Genomic DNA, 19,926 nt, shown 5'->3' on the forward strand with positions numbered 1-19,926 from the left:
AGCACTGTTTCAGAAACTATACTGGATGCGTAATTAGACCAGGTCAGTACAGCTCGGTTTGACTCTGTAGTGTTAATCAGGAGCAGCTGACTCCGACGTCAATAACAGTGAATGCTGCAGTAGGGTGAGCTAACTGCACTGTACCGGAGGCAGCTAGTTCCTGGACAGGCTTCTTGGTGATGTACGACATGAACCCCACAATGGAGAAGATGACGAAGCCCGCAAACATGCTGGTGAAGGAGTTTATACAGCACACGATGAGGGAGTCCCTGACAGGAGAGAAAAACACAACCCATGTTTGGTGTTGGTAAGTAGACAGGACACCATAATGGAACACCACAGAAGAATGAAACAAGAAAAGGACAGAACAAATTAAAGCAAATAGAGGAAAGATGGAGTGGAACCCAGAAGTATAGAATCAAAGCAAATAGAGGAAAGAGGGAGTGGAACCCAGAAGTATAGAATCAAAGCAAATAGAGGAAAGAGGGAGTGGAACCCAGAAGTATAGAATCAAAGCAAATAGAGGAAAGAGGGAGTGGAACCCAGAAGTATAGAATCAAAGCAAATAGAGGAAAGATGGAGTGGAACCCAGAAGTATAGAATCAAAGCAAATAGAGGAAAGATGGAGTGGAACCCAGAAGTATAGAATCAAAGCAAATAGAGGAAAGAGGGAGTGGAACCCAGAAGTATAGAATCAAAGCAAATAGAGGAAAGATGTAGTGGAACCCAGAAGTATAGAATCAAAGCAAATAGAGGAAAGATGGAGTGGAACCCAGAAGTATAGAATCAAAGCAAATAGAGGAAAGATGTAGTGGAACCCAGAAGTATAGAATCAAAGCAAATAGAATGGTTCCATCATCTAGGTTTTTAACATGTAACAGAGGTGGTTTGATGAGCCTTACCTGAAGATGTGCGTTAGCTCCCTGAGAAAATGCACAGGCTTTAGCTCATTCTTGATGCACACATGAGACCCAGGTTTGAAACCAGTGGGTCACTAACAGGGACATAAGGCATAAAGGAGTGGCTGTGGGGGTTGCTTACCTGTACACATCGTTGTTGAAGGAGTTGTAGCTTCCCAAGGCGATGAGCGAACCCAGACCCAGTCCATAGGAGAAGAAGATCTGAGTGGCAGCGTCCAGCCACACCTGGGAGAGTAGTCAGACAAAAACACACATTTTTTAAGGACAGTTTTAACATTTCAAGACATTAAATATATCTTATTTTTCCTGTTGACATTTCAGTGTGTGCATAGACATATGGTCTGTGAGTGTATGACTCTTAGGGGCCACCGTACCTCAGATTTGAGGAGTTTGTTGAAGTCGGGGGTGATGTAGAAAAGGATGCCCTCCTTGGCCCCGGGGAGAGTGACCCCACGAAAAAACAGGATGAACAGCATGAGGTAGGGGTACGTGGCGGAGAAATAGACCACCTGAATAACAGATAGGGGATAGAGTAATAGACCACCTGAATAACAGATAGGGGTCAGAGAAATAGACCACCTGAATAACATATAGGGGACAGAGAAATAGACCACCTGAATAACAGATAGGGGACAGAGAAATAGACCACCTGAATAACAGATAGGGGACAGAGAAATAGACCACCTGAAGAACAGATAGGGGACAGAGAAATAGACCACCTGAATAACAGATAGGGGACAGAGAAATAGACCACCTGAATAACAGATAGGGGACAGAGTAATAGACCACCTGAATAACAGATAGGGGACAGAGAAATAGACCACCTGAATAACATATAGGGGACAGAGAAATAGACCACCTGAATAACAGATAGGGGACAGAGAAATAGACCACCTGAATAACATATAGGGGACAGAGAAATAGACCACCTGAATAACAGATAGGGGACAGAGAAATAGACCACCTGAAGAACAGATAGGGGACAGAGAAATAGACCACCTGAATAACAGATAGGGGACAGAGAAATAGACCACCTGAATAACAGATAGGGGACAGAGAAATAGACCACCTGAAGAACAGATAGGGGACAGAGTAATAGACCACCTGAATAACATATAGGGGACAGAGAAATAGACCACCTGAATAACATATAGGGGACAGAGAAATAGACCACCTGAATAACAGATAGGGGACAGAGAAATAGACCACCTGAATAACATATAGGGGACAGAGAAATAGACCACCTGAAGAACAGATAGGGGACAGAGAAATAGACCACCTGAATAACATATAGGGGACAGAGAAATAGACCACCTGAATAACAGATAGGGGACAGAGAAATAGACCACCTGAATAACAGATATGGGACAGAGAAATAGACCACCTGAATAACAGATAGGGGACAGAGTAATAGACCACCTCAATAACAGATAGGGGACAGAGAAATAGACCACCTGAATAACAGATAGGGGACAGAGTAATAGACCACCTGAATAACATATAGGGGACAGAGAAATAGACCACCTGAAGAACAGATGGGGACAGAGAAATAGACCACCTGAATAACAGATAGGGGACAGAGAAATAGACCACCTGAATAACAGATAGGGGACAGAGAAATAGACCACCTGAATAACATATAGGGGACAGAGAAATAGACCACTTGAATAACAGATAGGGGACAGAGAAATAGACCACCTGAATAACAGATAGGGGACAGAGAAATAGACCACCTGAATAACATATAGGGGACAGAGAAATAGACCACCTGAATAACAGATAGGGGACAGAGTAATAGACCACCTGAATAACAGATAGGGGACAGAGAAATAGACCACCTGAATAACATATAGGGGACAGAGAAATAGACCACCTGAATAACATATAGGGGACAGAGAAATAGACCACCTGAATAACATATAGGGGACAGAGAAATAGACCACCTGAATAACAGATAGGGGACAGAGAAATAAACAACCTGAAGAACAGATAGGGGACAGAGAAATAGACCACCTGAATAACAGATAGGGGACAGAGTAATAGACCACCTGAATAACAGATAGGGGACAGAGAAATAGACCACCTGAATAACAGATAGGGGACAGAGAAATAGACCACCTGAATAACATATAGGGGACAGAGTAATAGACCACCTGAATAACATATAGGGGACAGAGAAATAGACCACCTGAATAACATATAGGGGACAGAGAAATAGACCACCTGAAGAACAGATAGGGGACAGAGTAATAGACCACCTGAATAACATATAGGGGACAGAGAAATAGACCACCTGAATAACAGATAGGGGACAGAGAAATAGACAACCTGAATAACATATAGGGGACAGAGAAATAGACCACCTGAATAACAGATAGGGGACAGAGAAATAGACAACCTGAATAACAGATAGGGGACAGAGAAATAGACCACCTGAATAACAGATAGGGGACAGAGAAATAGACCACCTGAATAACATATAGGGGACAGAGAAATAGACCACCTGAAGAACAGATAGGGGACAGAGAAATAGACCACCTGAATAACAGACATGGTGTATTGGTGAGGAGTGAACCGGTGGGTAGTTGACTAACTAAAAACCCCAATTGAGGGTGAACTTCCAGCCTCAATGGTACATGAGCAGACTGAAACATTCCCCACTAGGGACTGAAACATTTTACTTCCTGCTCGCCTGCCTCGCCTTCCTCTCCTGACAGAGATCGGTGAACGTGCTTTGCACTTTGTCAAATAATGATTGTGATTAATTGGTAAATTCCATCAAGGCCAGGGCCTTGGGGGAGTTAATTTTCTGCTTTGTGCAGTTCACATTAAACTCCAATTACCCTCAGAGCAGAATGCGAAGATGTGTTCCTTGCTCATACATTTATTTTCTTAAAAAGTGAGCGTTAATTTAACACCCCCTAACTCGAGTAAGTTGTTAATGCATTTGTTTTGCCAGGTTACCGTCATGGACGGAGGCTGTGGCCTGCTGCATATATCAGTTTGAAGTTTAGTATATGATGATGCTGAAATGGATTTAGCCATTCTATCAATTGTATTGTGGTTGATGTGTCTTACAGGTGACGAGAGTTTTCATTGAATACCTTTTGCCAGAGAGAGAGAGAGAGAGAGAGAGAGAGAGAGAGAGAGAGAGAGAGAGAGAGAGAGAGAGAGATAGAGAGAGAGAGAGAGAGACGTGCCAGAGGGAGAGAGAGAGATGGAGATGTGCCAGATGGAGTGCCAGAGAGAGAGAGAGAGAGAGAGAGAGAGAGAGAGAGAGGAGACACCCAGACATAAGGAGACCGAGACGAAGACAGAAAAAGAGAGATGGAAAAAGAGAGAGAGAAAGAGACATGAAAGAAAAGAGAGAAGGCAAAAAGAGAGTAATAATAAGAGCAGAGCTGACCTTCCCTGTCCACTCCACTCCTTTCCAGATAGAGAAGTAGACCAGGATCCAGGACAGAGCCAGAGTTCCAGCCAGGGGCCAGCGCACCTCACCAGGCTCCTCCAGACCACTGGACAGCTGGTGCATGTTCCGCCTGGTGGACACACACACATACCGGTCAGTGCGGTCACACACACTGGTCAGTGCAGTCACACACACCTGGATCACACAGACACATGCATACATACTTTCGGACAGCTTATACACACACATGATCACACACACATACAGACAGACAGGCCACACTCACAAACAAACAGTTATGCACACTCTCAGGTAACCCACACACACATTTAATATGCACACACACACATTTTCCACCTTTTCCACCATGCTTTTCACATGACTCAGTGAAAAATTATAGAAGTTTAACACTAGAAATGCCTGGCCTCGAGGGACCCCACTTCCAGCCAATGACGTGTCTTTTGGACGTCAACAACCTGACAGTCTAATAAATACATTCCATGTATGCTATCGGAAAAACAATCCTTTGGTTGTATTTATGAAGGTCATTAGTATATGATTTTTTTTTTCAAAGAACATAATAGCGTTTTCATTCATTTATGTTAATGTTGGCTAGATGTAAAAATGAAAAACCATTAGAAACCCCACAATTGAAGTGTTAAAATAAATGATTTGACGTACTCCCAGAACTCAGTGACGGCACTGGTGAGGTTGGTGGTGTCTGTCAAACTGTAATTGGAGAAACATTTCTCTGTGTTCCACGGGTTATCACAACCCTCCCACGGCAAATCCTAGAGAGAGATAGAGACAGAGATGGATGGAGAGAGGTGGAGAGACAGAGATGGATGGAGAGAGGTGGAGAGACAGAGATGGATGGAGAGAGGTGGAGAGACAGAGATGGATGGAGAGAGGTGGAGAGACAGAGATGGATGGAGAGAGGTGGAGAGACAGAGATGGATGGAGAGAGGTGGAGAGACAGAGATGGATGGAGAGAGGTGGAGAGACAGAGATGGATGGAGAGAGGTGGAGAGACAGAGATGGATGGAGAGAGGTGGAGAGACAGAGATGGATGGAGAGAGGTGGAGAGACAGAGATGGATGGAGAGAGGTGGAGAGACAGAGGGGGAGAAAGAAAGGACAGAGGGGGTGTCATTGTGTCATCCAAAGAGACAAAGAGGAAGACAGAAATAGATGAGAACAAGGAGTTGAGGGGGGGAACAGAAAGACAGACAGACAGACATAAGATTAGCACCAACATGCATTAGCATTGGCCATTGCATAAAGGAGAACATTGGAGAGCAGAGAGCTATTTAACTCATACAGTAGGGTAGTAATCAATAATGTATGGTAGCAGCCTCCTCCCCAGGCTCAGAGCTGGATGGTATAGGAGACTAGTATGGTAGGAATCTATGATGTTTTATGATGGAGTGAGTAACTTGTGTCACCTTTGTCCTGTCCTCTATTGCCTGCTTGTATTTATTTGTATGTGCTGTTAGTTTGTCATAGGAACCATTCCACACAAGAAGCTCCCTCACAAGAAAATAGAGTCATTTGAATTGAAGTCAATGGGTTCAGGGTTTTCATTGTCATGTAGAAACTAAAGGTATTTCTACCTTGTATCTAATTGCTGCAAACAATCCTTTGGTTATGTTTATGAAGGTCTGAGGTAAGGTCAAAGAACATAATAGTATTTTCATTCATTTATGTTACTGTAAGCTATATGTAAAAACTACAAACCACTAAAACCACCAATCTCCCGTGGACGGACTACGTATTTGACCAAATGACATCTCAGTTAACCGAGATGAAAGAATCTGTAATGGAGTCTCAGGTACACTCTGTGCTTAGAACCATTTTATTTTATTTCCTGTTCTCAGGTCATCATCATCATCATCATCATATATGTATTTCTTCACCACTTCTGAGTGGAAAGCTCTTAGTGTCTCAGATTGTCTGCTTCATTTCAGTGATGTCTCCTCTCTCTCTCCTGTCTCCCTCCCTCTCTACCCCCTCTCCCTTTCTCTCTCTACCTCCAACTGCCTCTCTCTCTCTCTCTCTCTCCCTCCCCGCACACTCCTGACCCATCTGATTGTGCACCTGTCCGGTGTGAGAAGAGTGGTGATGGAGACTGTCTGTACAGATATAGTAACTCTGTCTCAGGTCTTTGTGTGGAACAAAATGAGCAGCCACAGAACAACAGGAGTGAGAACACTATTAAGTGAACTACTCAGTAACTCTATTGACTAAGTCTGACTAAGGCCTGCATATTTCTTAGAGCATTTGTTAGTTATAGTCTATAACGTATTCAACCCGTACTGATTTCTGGTCAGGTCACATTGTTAAGCTATGAAGTCACAGCAAATAATATACTCCTTGAAGGATAATAAACTATTCCATTTATTCACTGCTTATTCCATAGCCTGGTTCCAGATTTGTTTGTGCTTTCTTCTGAGTCGGCAACAGAGCACAAACAGATCTGGAACCAGGCTATGACAATAGGAGTCAGTGACTGTTGAAGTTAGAATATGTGGGCAACTATAAATACCTAGGTGTCTGGTTAGACTGGAAACTCTCCTTCCAGACTCACATTAAGCATCTCCAATCCAAAATTAAATCTAGAATCGGCTTCCTATTTCGCAACAAAGCATCCTTCACTCATGCTGCCAAACATACCCTCGTAAAACTGACTATCCTACCGATCCTTGACTTCGGCGATGTCATTTACAAAATAGCCTCCAACACTCTACTCAGCAAATTGGATGTAGTCTATCACAGTGCCATCCTTTTTGTCACTGAAGCCCCATATACTACCCACCACTGCGACCTGTATGCTCTCGTTGGCTGGCACTTACTACATATTCGTTACCAAACCCACTGGCTCCAGGTCATCTATAAGTCTATGCTAGGTAAAGCCCCGCCTTATCTCAGCTCACTGGTCACCATAGCAACACCCACCCGTAGCATGCTCTCAAGCAGGTATACAGTGGGGGAAAAAAGTATTTAGTCAGCCACCAATTGTGCAAGTTCTCCCACTTAAAAATATGAGAGAGGCCTGTAATTGTCATAGGTACACGTCAACTATGACAGACAAAATGAGAAAAAAAATCCAGAAAATCACATTGTAGGATTTTTAATGAATTTATTTGCAAATTATGGTGGAAAAATAAGTATTTGGTCAATAACAAAAGTTTATCTCAATACTTTGTTATATACCCTTTGTTGGCAATGGTCAAATGTTTTCTGTAAGTCTTCACAAGGTTTTCACACACTGTTGCTGGTATTTTGGCCCATTCCTCCATGCAGATCACCTCTAGAGCAGTGATGTTTTGGGGCTGTCGCTGGGCAACACGGACTTTCAACTCCCTCCAAAGATTTTCTATGGGGTTGAGATCTGGAGACTGGCTAGGCCACTCCAGGACCTTGAAATGCTTCTTACGAAGCCACTCCTTCGTTGCCCAGGCGGTGTGTTTGGGATCATTGTCATGCTGAAAGACCCAGCCACGTTTCATCTTCAATGCCCTTGCTGATGGAAGGAGGGTTTCACTCAAAATCTCACGATACATGGCCCCATTCATTCTTTCCTTTACACGGATCAGTCGTCCTGGTCCCTTTGCAGAAAAACAGCCCCAAAGCATGATGTTTCCACCCCAATGCTTCACAGTAGGTATGGTGTTCTTTGGATGCAACTCTGCATTCTTTGTCCTCCAAACACGACGAGTTGAGTTTTTACCAAAAAGTTATATTTTGGTTTCATCTGACCATATGACATTCTCCCAATCCTCTTCTGGATCATCCAAATGCTCTCTAGCAAACTTCAGACGGGCCTGGACATGTACTGGCTTAAGCAGGGGGACACGTCTGGCACTGCAGGATTTTCTGGCGGCGTAGTGTGTTACTGATGGTAAGCTTTGTTACTTTGGTCCCAGCTCTCTGCAGGTCATTCACTAGGTCCCCCCGTGTAGTTCTGGGATTTTTGCTCACCGTTCTTGTGATCATTTTGACCCCACGGGGTGAGATCTTGCGTGGAGCCCCAGATCGAGGGAGATTATCAGTGGTCTTGTATGTCTTCCATTTCCTAATAATTGCTCCCACAGTTGATTTCTTCAAACCAAGCTGCTTACCTATTGCAGATTCAGTCTTCCCAGCCTGGTGCAGGTCTACAATTTTGTTTCTGGTGTCCTTTGACAGCTCTTTGGTCTTGGCCATAGTGGAGTTTGGAGTGTGACTGTTTGAGGTTGTGGACAGGTGTCTTTTATACTGATAACAAGTTCAAACAGGTGCCATTAATACAGGTAATGAGTGAAGAAAAGAGGAGCCTCTTAAAGAAGAAGTTACAGGTCTGTGAGAGCCAGAAATCTTGCTTGATTGTAGGTGACCAAATACTTATTTTCCACCATAATTTGCAAATAAATTCATTAAAAATCCTACAATGTGATTTTCTGGATTTTTTTCTCATTTTGTCTGTCATTGTTGACGTGTACCTATGATGAAAATTACCTCTCTCATCTTTTTAAGTGGGAGAACTTGCACAATTGGTGGCTGACTAAATACTTTTTTCTCCCACTGTATTTCACTGGTCATCCCCAAAGCCAACACCTCTTTGGCCGCCTTTCCTTCCAGTTTTCTGCTGCAAATGACTGGAACGAAATGCAAAAATCACTGAAGTTGGAGTCTTATATCTCCCTCTAACTTTAAGCATCAGCTGTCAGAGCAGCTTACTGATCACTGTACCTGTACATAGCCAATCTGTAAATTGCACACCCAACTACCTCATCCCCATATTATTACTTACCCTCTTGCTCTTTTGCACCCCAGTATCTCCACTTGCACATCATCATCTGCACATCTATCGCTCCAATATTAATGCTAAATTGTAATTATTTTCACCTCTATGGCCTATTTATTGCCTGCCTACTCTTTTACATTTGCACACACTGTACATAGATTTTTCAAAAAATGTTGTGCTATTGACTGTACATTTGTTTATGTGCAACTCTGTGTTGTTTGTTTTTGTCGCACTGCTTTGCTTTATCTTGGCCAGGTCGCAGTTGTAAATGAGAACTTGTTCTCAACTGGCCTACCTGGTTAATAAATAAAGGTGAAATAAATAAAAAATGTAAAAGTTGGCAAGACAGCAGAAACAGATCTGGGACAGATATTTTACTGCATTGTTGAGGAGAGTTAGCAAGCTAGCATTTCACTGTAACGTGTGCATGAGACCAATAAACGTTGATTTGATTTGACTGGGCTACTGCTTTCTAGTGTAGTGATGTCACCTACCGCTCTGAAGGAGTTGGAGGTAGTAGAGGGCCCAGGCGATGATGATAATGTAGTGTGGTGATGTCACCTACCGCTCTGAAGGAGATGAAGAGGTAGTAGAGGGCCCAGGCGATGATGATAATGTAGTGTGGTGATGTCACCTACCGCTCTGAAGGAGTTGGAGGTAGTAGAGGGCCCAGGCGATGATGATAATGTAGTGTGGTGATGTCACCTACCGCTCTGAAGGAGTTGGAGGTAGTAGAGGGCCCAGGCGATGATGATAATATAGTGTGGTGATGTCACCTACCGCTCTGAAGGAGATGAAGAGGTAGTAGAGGGCCCAGGCGATGATGATAATGTAGTGTGGTGATGTCACCTACCGCTCTGAAGGAGTTGAAGAGGTAGTAGAGGGCCCAGGCGATGATGATAATATAGTGTGGTGATGTCACCTACCTCTCTGAAGGAGATGAAGAGGTAGTAGAGGGCCCAGGCGATGATGATAATATAGTGTGGTGATGTCACCTACCGCTCTGAAGGAGTTGAAGAGGTAGTAGAGGGCCCAGGCGATGATGATAATGTAGTGTGGTGATGTCACCTACCGCTCTGAAGGAGATGAAGAGGTAGTAGAGGGCCCAGGCGATGATGATAATGTAGTGTGGTGATGTCACCTACCTCTCTGAAGGAGATGAAGAGGTAGTAGAGGGCCCAGGCGATGATGATAATGTAGTGTGGTGATGTCACCTACCGCTCTGAAGGAGTTGAAGAGGTAGTAGAGGGCCCAAGCGATGATGATAATGTAGTAGATATTGAGCCAGAAGGAGAGCACCACTGAGGCCAGACCAACCCCTGTAGGGGAGTTGGGGTACAGGTCAGTATTAACAAACAATTGGTTAACTAACTAGGAACTGCTGTAGCTAACTATTATTTGTCTTTGGGATATGTGTATATCTATTCTGTTGGATTTTTATATGAACTACAATGAGCTTGACTCCTCAATGATTTTTCATGTGTTGCATTTGTATGTATATGCATTCTTTAATTGTCTAATTAATGTAATCAAACAATCAATCACCTACCTAGACTATCTGTCAATATGTGGGGGGATTTTCAACATATCTCACCTTTCATCATAGGCATTAGTTTGGTCCACACCCCCAGCCCCCCCACCGAGGTGAACTGGCCCAGTGACGTCTCCAACAGGAACAGAGGTATGCCAGCAAACACCAGGGTGAGAAAGTACGGGATCAGGAAAGCCCCTGTCACCGGACCAGGGCACAGTGTGACAGAACAGGAAGTGTGTTTCACATGTACACCAAAGATATCCTCTTTCATCTGTGTTTATACTTTTACTTACGGTCTGCATCCCCATTCTCAATCCTTCTCTAACTTGTGCACTTGCACACTTACTATCATGGATTTTAATTGGGGAGGACTGGCTTGTGGTAATGGCTGGAGCAGAATAAGTGAAATGGTATCAAATACATCAAACACATGGTTTCCATGGTTTCCAGGTGTTTGATGCCATTCCATTAGCTCTGTTCCGGCCATTATTATGAGACGTTCTCCCCTCGACAGGCTTCTGTAGTTTTTACCATGAGGGTTGTGCAAGTGCACATTTAGAGAGAAGGTTGAAGGATTGAGACTCGGATGTGGTTAAGACACTCATCGGCCAGTATTCAATCAGTTTTAGATAGTGGATTTATGGATAGTGTCATTTGTGCTCCCTCTCCGGCCTCTAGGTCACCAGGCTGCTCGTTATGGTGCACACCTGTCGCCATCGTTACGCGCACCTGCACATCGTCAGATTCACCTGGACTCCATCACTTCCTTGATTACCTGCCCTATATATGTCACTCCCTTTGGTTCCTTCCCCAGGTGTCATAGTTTATGTTTCATGTCTGTGTGTTGTTCGTGTTTCGTATTATATATTAAAACACTCACTCTCGGAACTTGCTTCCTGACTCTCAGCGCACATCGTTACAGATAGGTGATTTCAGAAGTGTGTGATTTGGACATCAGCTTCATCACATGTGATTAACAAACCAGCAGTATATTCTATCTATTCAGCGTCTATTCCACGTTGGTTCAACGTTATTTCATTGAAATGATGTGGAAACAATGCTGAGTCAACCACTGTGTGCCCAGTGGGATGACATGACCCATTCAGGTTTGACGGTAAACTTGGCTGACAAATCATCCAGAGCACACAACCAAACTCACAATTTCTATATCAAGTGTCAACTCCCTACACAGGGACACGCTGCTGTGCAAAACAAGCACACTCCTGCAAGGGTTATATGGATATCCATATTGAATGAAATTCAAAACACATGATTTATCTCCAAAGGAAAAGTTGGATGTAGAACACAGACAGTAACATACGCAGATGCTTACATATAGACCTGAGCCCTGATGTATGGTGGAACGAGTGAAATATATGACGTCTACAGAAACCAATAGAATGAACTATGCATGAAAACAAGGGGACTGTGGAATACTGTATCAATACGTTACTTCAGTGTTTCCCAAACTCGGTCCTCGGGACCCCAAGCATGCACGTTTAGTTTTTTGTCCCAGCACTACACAGCTGATTCAAATAATTAAAGCTTGATGATTAGTTGATTATTTGAATCAGCTGTGTAGTGCTACGGCAAAAACCAAAATGTGCACCCAGGGGGTCCCGAGGACTGAGTTTGGGAAACACTGCATTGCATCAGTCCCTCTCAAGTGTAAAATGCAAAAGAGAATACATGACGTCAGTAAAATCAATCTGTAAATGATTAAATACCAGTCAGAAGTATAGTATCTAAAGTGTTTGCTTCTAATCTTTGCTCACTTCTCAAAGTTATTGATGTTCAAAATAGAAAATATCAACTGTGTGATTTATTTGATTTTACAATACTGGAAAGGTGCTCATTTCAAAAACGAATTTAACTTAATAGAAAGGTGGTATTCATTACACTTTAAGGATGTTTTACCTCGAAAAACACTCACTTTTCCAAAGAAAACGTTTCTGTGAACACTAACACTGTTGATGTTATGTATCTATGTTATGTATCTAGTCCTCATGAAAAATGTATTTGTAATTATTCGCTCACACAGAAAGTGACCTCAATAGTCCATAAAGACGATGCTGCATACTAGCACAGTGTACAGTACATTGTGATGTCATATAGATGTTTCCTAATGGCAATTTCATTATTAACAATAGCCTCATCAATAAAAATCCAGGTCGGTCATTAAATAATCATCATGGTAAATTCCATGCAGTGGTTTTAATGACATGTTTAGATTTTCTCTCACTCAGGTTGCAAAAAACAAAATAAGATGGATAACCAAATGTATTCATTGAAAGCTCCCTATTTTACAATGCCTGTTCATTTTCCATGTCATTTTACACATCCTGCAGTTCCCATAGTTCACATTAAAGCAAATGTGGACACTGGACACCTACAGTATTAAATAGCATGTTTCTTCAAATATTGTTTTCTACAATGTGTTAGTTTATCAAACAGTGTACTCCCATGAACTGTAATAGGTTGTGCTTTATACTGATGATATTTTGAAATGTGTAGTTTTCCTCCTGCCTCTTCAGGCACCCCCTTGAAATCTCACTATTTCAAAGCCTGTAACAATGATTTCTCCCAGGCACAAAATGGCCTCCCTCCCCGGACAGTTTATCTTACCTCCTCCATTCTTGCCGCACAGGTAAGGGAACCTCCAGACGTTCCCCAGGCCGATGGCGTAGCCCACGCACGACAACAGGAAGTCAAACTTGCCCTTCCAGGAGCCCCTGTCAGGGAGTACTTCCTCCTTCTCCTCGCCATCTGGGGGCATCACCGTCTCCATGACCTCAAATGGGACTGCCTGTTTGACCTCTGTCGGGGAGTTGATGTCCACGGTGCTCTTACCAGTCTTCCCCATAGGGCGGGACCACGGGTTCACTGGACCACGGTTCACTCGGGTTGAAGCACCAGTCCTCACAATCCTATACGGTCCACTATGTACGGTCCACCATGTGTGATGAAATGATGTACGGTCAAATTAAGCCTCAGTTAGTGTGTTTGGTCCTTTTTGTCCTTAACCAGTGTACCTCACAGGGAGATGGAGACACTGAACATGAGGTGGAGCTGTGAAGCAACGGAGATTCATCTCATTGACTCGCACATTTATGGTAGATGTATGACACAGAAACAAAGAAATAGTTATCTAGCCGATAGATAGATAGATAGATAGATAGATAGATAGATAGATAGATAGATAGATAGATAGATATAGAACAGAGGTAACTATAGACAGATAAATAGATAGATAGATAGATACAGAACAGAGGTAACTGTGAGTTGTGGTGCATTCATGCTAACTCTGAACCCTCAATGACGACATACACTAATGTGTTTGAGTATGGGGGCATAATCAAAGATATTGAGTGTGGCCATTACTGCCCCTCGTATGTGTAATGCACTATGTATGTAATGTTTGTTACATACTGTGTGTCTGTATGTGTAATGCACTATGTATTTAATGTTTGTGACATACTGTGTGTCTGTATGTGTAATGCACTATGTATTTAATGTTTGTTACATACTGTGTGTCTGTATGTGTAATGCACTATGTATTTAATGTTTGTTACATATTGTGTGTCTGTATGTGTAATGCACTATGTATTTAATGTTTATTACATACTGTGTGTCTGTATGTGTAATGCACTATGTATTTAATGTTTGTGACGTGCTGTGTGTCTGTATGTGTAATGCACTATGTATTTAATGCTTGTGACGTGCTGTGTGTCTGTATGTGTAATGCACTATGTATTTAATGTTTGTGACATACTGTGTGTCTGTATGTGTAATGCACTATGTATTTAATGTTTGTAACATACTGTGTGTCTGTATGTGTAATGCACTATGTATTTAATGTTTATTACATACTGTGTGTCTGTATGTGTAATGCACTATGTATTTAATGTTTGTGATGTGCTGTGTGTCTGTATGTGTAATGCACTATGTATTTAATGTTTGTGACATACTGTGTGTCTGTATGTGTAATGCACTATGTATTTAATGCTTGTGACGTGCTGTGTGTCTGTATGTGTAATGCACTATGTATGTAATGTTTGTGACATACTGTGTGTCTGTATGTGTAATGCACTATGTATTTAATGTTTGTGACGTGCTGTGTGTCTGTATGTGTAATGCACTATGTATTTAATGTTTGTTACATACTGTGTGTCTGTATGTGTAATGCACTATGTATGTAATGTTTGTTACATACTGTGTGTCTGTATGTGTAATGCACTATGTATGTAATGTTTGTGACGTGCTGTGTGTCTGTATGTGTAATGCACTATGTATTTAATGTTTGTGACATACTGTGTGTCTGTATGTGTAATGCACTATGTATGTAATGTTTGTTACATACTGTGTGTCTGTATGTGTAATGCACTATGTATTTAATGTTTGTTACATACTGTGTGTCTGTATGTGTAATGCACTATGTATTTAATGTTTGTGACATACTGTGTGTCTGTATGTGTAATGCACTATGTATTTAATGTTTGTGACGTGCTGTGTGTCTGTATGTGTAATGCACTATGTATTTAATGTTTGTTACATACTGTGTGTCTGTATGTGTAATGCACTATGTATTTAATGTTTGTGACATACTGTGTGTCTGTATGTGTAATGCACTATGTATTTAATGTTTGTGACATACTGTGTGTCTGTATGTGTAATGCACTATGTATTTAATGTTTGTTACATACTGTGTGTCTGTATGTGTAATGCACTATGTATTTAATGTTTGTTACATACTGTGTGTCTGTATGTGTAATGCACTATGTATGTAATGTTTGTGACATACTGTGTGTCTGTATGTGTAATGCACTATGTATGTAATGTTTGTTACATACTGTGTGTCTGTATGTGTAATGCACTATGTATTTAATGTTTGTGACATACTGTGTGTCTGTATGTGTAATGCACTATGTATTTAATGTTTTTTACATACTGTGTGTCTGTATGTGTAATGCACTATGTATTTAATGTTTGTTACATACTGTGTGTCTGTATGTGTAATGCACTATGTATTTAATGTTTGTGACATACTGTGTGTCTGTATGTGTAATGCACTATGTATTTAATGTTTGTGACATACTGTGTGTCTGTATGTGTAATGCACTATGTATTTAATGTTTGTTACATATTGTGTGTCTGTATGTGTAATGCACTATGTATTTAATGTTTGTTACATACTGTGTGTCTGTATGTGTAATGCACTATGTATTTAATGTTTGTTACATACTGTGTGTCTGTATGTGTAATGCACTATGTATTTAATGTTTGTGACATACTGTGTGTCTGTATGTGTAATGCACTATGTATTTAATGTTTGTGACATACTGTGTGTCTGTATGTGTAATGCACTATGTATTTAATGTTTGTTACATACTGTGTGTCTGTATGTGTAATGCACTATGTATTTAATGTTTGTGACATACTGTGTGTCTGTATGTGTAATGCACTATGTATTTAATGTTTGTGACATACTGTGTGTCTGTATGTGTAATGCACTATGTATTTAATGTTTGTGACATACTGTGTGTCTGTATGTGTAATGCACTATGTATTTAATGTTTGTGACATACTGTGTGTCTGTATGTGTAATGCACTATGTATTTAATGTTTGTGACATACTGTGTGTCTGTATGTGTAATGCACTATGTATTTAATGTTTGTTACATACTGTGTGTCTGTATGTGTAATGCACTATGTATTTAATGTTTGTGACATACTGTGTGTCTGTATGTGTAATGCACTATGTATTTAATGTTTGTGACATACTGTGTGTCTGTATGTGTAATGCACTATGTATTTAATGTTTGTGACATACTGTGTGTCTGTATGTGTAATGCACTATTTATTTAATGTTTGTGACATACTGTGTGTCTGTATGTGTAATGCACTATGTATTTAATGTTTGTTACATACTGTGTGTCTGTATGTGTAATGCACTATGTATTTAATGTTTATTACATACTGTGTGTCTGTATGTGTAATGCACTATGTATTTAATGTTTGTTACATACTGTGTGTCTGTATGTGTAATGCACTATGTATTTAATGTTTGTGACATACTGTGTGTCTGTATGTGTAATGCACTATGTATTTAATGTTTGTGACATACTGTGTGTCTGTATGTGTAATGCACTATGTATTTAATGCTTGTGACATGCTGTGTGTCTGTATGTGTAATGCACTATGTATTTAATGTTTGTGACGTGCTGTGTGTCTGTATGTGTAATGCACTATGTATTTAATGTTTGTTACATGCTGTAAGTCTGTCTACAAAGATGCAAAAATATTTTCTTTGTGGATTTTATTGCCTACTACATTACATATTTGTAGATATGCGCACTACAGTCTTGCTAGCTGTCACTCAAATGGCGATGGGTTGAAGCTCATTGGCTAGAACTCAAATTGCTAGGAGGCTGGCACACGTGGGGGAATATGTAGGGTAAATGCTGCAGCACAGCTTCCAGAAAAACAGTTGTTTTCCAACTAGGGACTTTGGAAAACAGAGATGATGCATGTATGAACTACACATTGACATATCCAGCCCAAAGCAGGAGGCTTAAAACATACTTAGAAGTCGCCAACGTTCCGGAGCATGTTAAAGTTCAGCCGGCTATAAGTTATGTTTGTCTGGCTCAAATGTAAATTAATTCAATTGCAAACTTTTGTTCTATGGTACTTCTTGGAAATGCATTTTGGTTTGGTAAATGTTCATGTTTTCATGGCAATATCCTTTGGAAATGGCCTGAAGTGTCTTAAAAAAATTAATTCCTTTTTATACTTTACTTTCTTTCCTCTATTCAAATGTAAAACAGTCTGCTTATTAGCACATGGGCAATTTAGGCCTAACTGATCCTAGCTTATCCTAGATTATCCTAGATTTATCCTAGATTTATCCTAGATTTTCCTAATGAATTCAATAAAGATGTCATCATGAGCGTCCCCTCAAAATGCCTCTTTACAGATGTACTGATGATTGTGGTGGACATATGAGAGCATATGACATTAAGCTCCACTTAAACTTCAATAGGCTAATAGTTATGTTTGTCTGGATCTAATGTACATGAATTAAATTGCAACCTTTTGGCCTACGGTACTTCTTGGAAATGTTCTTTAGTTTGGTAAATCTGCATATTTATTTTCATGGCAATATCCTTGGAAAATGGCCTAAAGTATTTGTTTGTTTTTCCTTGCTTTATCGTCATTATTCCCTTTTTCATATTTTACTTTCTATTCTCTATTCAAATGTAAAACCAATTTAGGCATATGTGGGAGTTTTTAGGTCATGGGCAATTTGTCCTGTTGACGAAAAACCTTTTTTCAAATGACCATTTCAAAGATACTTATTTTGTGTAACCTTGCTACTAATCATTTAGACAGAAGTACGGCTGCTATTGGCACAATGCTTTATTAAAGTATTCACCTGCAATTAAACTAGTGTTTTGGATGAATTGGATACACCAAACAAAATCCCAGAAGAGCTGTGGAAGAGAGTGGTTCTCCACATTGTAAAATAAACAGATAAAAGAGAGGAGAAATGATGAAAACACCATTTGTTTGGACAGTATGATCTCATTGGTTTGAAAAGTAAAACAAGATAGTCTCGTCATTTGTCATTTCAGTGTCACATTACCAAAGTGATCTTCAGATACTGTCTGAAAACTCTATACGCCCATAAATTGTATTTATGGCTGTCGCCATAGGAGAATCATTTGAAGACCCCTTATGGTTACAGGTAGAACCCTTTTGGTTCCAGGTAGAACCATTTTGGGTTCCATGTAGAACCCTCTGTGGAAAGGGTTCTACATGGAACCCAAAATGGTTTTACCTGGAACCAAAAAGGGTTTTTACCTGGAACCAAAAAGTGTTATCCTACGGGGAGAGCCAAAGAAAACCTTTTTGGAACCTTTTTTTCTAAGAGTGTATAGTGCTCGTCCTGGTATATAGTACATACTTTACTTTAAATACTTTACTAGGCATCTGTATCTGACAGTATTCAACCTTAACTAGTAGTTTTAGTATTTTATTAGCATCCCCATTAGCTGAAGCAGCAGCTACTCTTTCTGGAGTTAACTCAGAGCTCTGTGAGGAGGAGGAGGAGGATGGAGAAGGATCTGCAGCATACCTGTATCTGAAGTCTTAATGTCCCTTGTCAGGTGATCAGGGTCCCTTCCTTATACCTTTACACCTGTAGCATGAGGCAAAATGAGTAAAACCATCCAAAGGAGAAAGAATCCAGCTATCCCCTCTATGAAAAGCTTTCATCCGCTGCCCCACCCAAGGGAACTGTCATAATGTCAACGCTGCTGGAAAGAAAGTTTTCAAAAATTGCTTCCCCCTCTTTCTTCTTCACCCTCTCTCTTTTTTCTCTCCAGCTGGTGGTGTCTCTTCCTTTGGCTGGTACTGAGTGGCGGATAATAAAGTTCGACCCATTGTGTGATCGAATTATTATTTTGCCCGGTGAGGCCCCAGGCCATGAGGGAGAAGTCAATCGCCTGATTCCGGTAGGGTGTCGTGCATTGTGTGTTGCAGTGTGGGTGGGGGTGGAGAGTGTGTGTGTGTGTGTGGGGGGGGCTGTGTTTGTGTGTTTGTGTGTGTGTCGCAGTGCTAATGAGTGTGTGGTGGTGTCACAGTGTGTATCTCAGAGTGTGGGTATATGTGTGTTTTCCAGAGTGTGCGAATATGTATCTTTGAATATGTGTGTGTTTGTGTTTGAGGGTCAGTCAGCTTTTGCCAGTGCCGTTACCATGGGATTTCCCAATAGAGGAGGGCCTAATCCGAGCTGTGAAAGACATTTGGAAGTTTGGAAAATGAAACAGCCACTGCTCACTGCTTACTGGCACTAGGCCTGGAATATGAAGAGCACAGAACATAATGTGAAGTCATACGACTCTGAGGGTGATCCCTATAATATCTCCTTTCTCTTGAACTGTGCACTTGTTCACTACTTCCCACATATCTTCCCACAAAGCAGTGGATTGGTGGGTCATGGGCCCGAGGGCTTTTCCACACAATTTCCATTCAAATCAGTGAAGGGAAGTGAGCAAGTGCACACTTTGGGAGGAAGGAGAGATAATTAGGACTTAACCTGAGTGGCAGAACTTATCTTTTACTGCGACCATATATAATTCTACGTTGTCAATCATACCACAGTTATTTCTGCAGATATCACACAATTTAAAACTTTCAGATCTAACCCAAACCACAAATATCTTCCAATGATACTGTGTGGCCTGGAGAGAACAAGTCATTCCATTCATACCTTT

General features: G+C 41.1%; 1 protein-coding gene across 3 annotated transcripts in view; it reads right to left on the bottom strand.

The window, feature by feature from the left end:
• LOC115180581 (sodium- and chloride-dependent GABA transporter 1) overlaps positions 1-19,158 on the bottom strand; it is a 31,344-nt gene extending 12,186 nt beyond the window's left edge. Inside the window, exons 1-9 of one of the 3 annotated variants that reach the window (XM_029742769.1) lie at positions 18,786-19,158; positions 13,274-13,717; positions 10,709-10,843; positions 10,333-10,433; positions 5,011-5,120; positions 4,327-4,459; positions 1,295-1,429; positions 1,042-1,145; positions 145-269 (exon numbers count right to left, since the gene is read on the bottom strand). In XM_029742769.1, coding sequence (XP_029598629.1) covers positions 145-269; positions 1,042-1,145; positions 1,295-1,429; positions 4,327-4,459; positions 5,011-5,120; positions 10,333-10,433; positions 10,709-10,843; positions 13,274-13,511 — 1,081 coding nt within the window. In that variant the 5' untranslated portion in view covers positions 13,512-13,717; positions 18,786-19,158. Of the gene's footprint in view, positions 1-144; positions 270-1,041; positions 1,146-1,294; positions 1,430-4,326; positions 4,460-5,010; positions 5,121-9,967; positions 10,008-10,113; positions 10,164-10,332; positions 10,434-10,708; positions 10,844-13,273; positions 13,718-18,785 lie in introns of those variants that run through there. The other 2 variants (XM_029742770.1, XM_029742771.1) reach the window with 2 other exon arrangements.
• Positions 19,159-19,926: the final 768 nt, after the last annotated feature.

This window comes from Salmo trutta, chromosome 40 (genome assembly GCF_901001165.1).
Source record: "Salmo trutta chromosome 40, fSalTru1.1, whole genome shotgun sequence".
In the NCBI taxonomy this organism is placed as follows: domain Eukaryota; kingdom Metazoa; phylum Chordata; class Actinopteri; order Salmoniformes; family Salmonidae; genus Salmo; species Salmo trutta.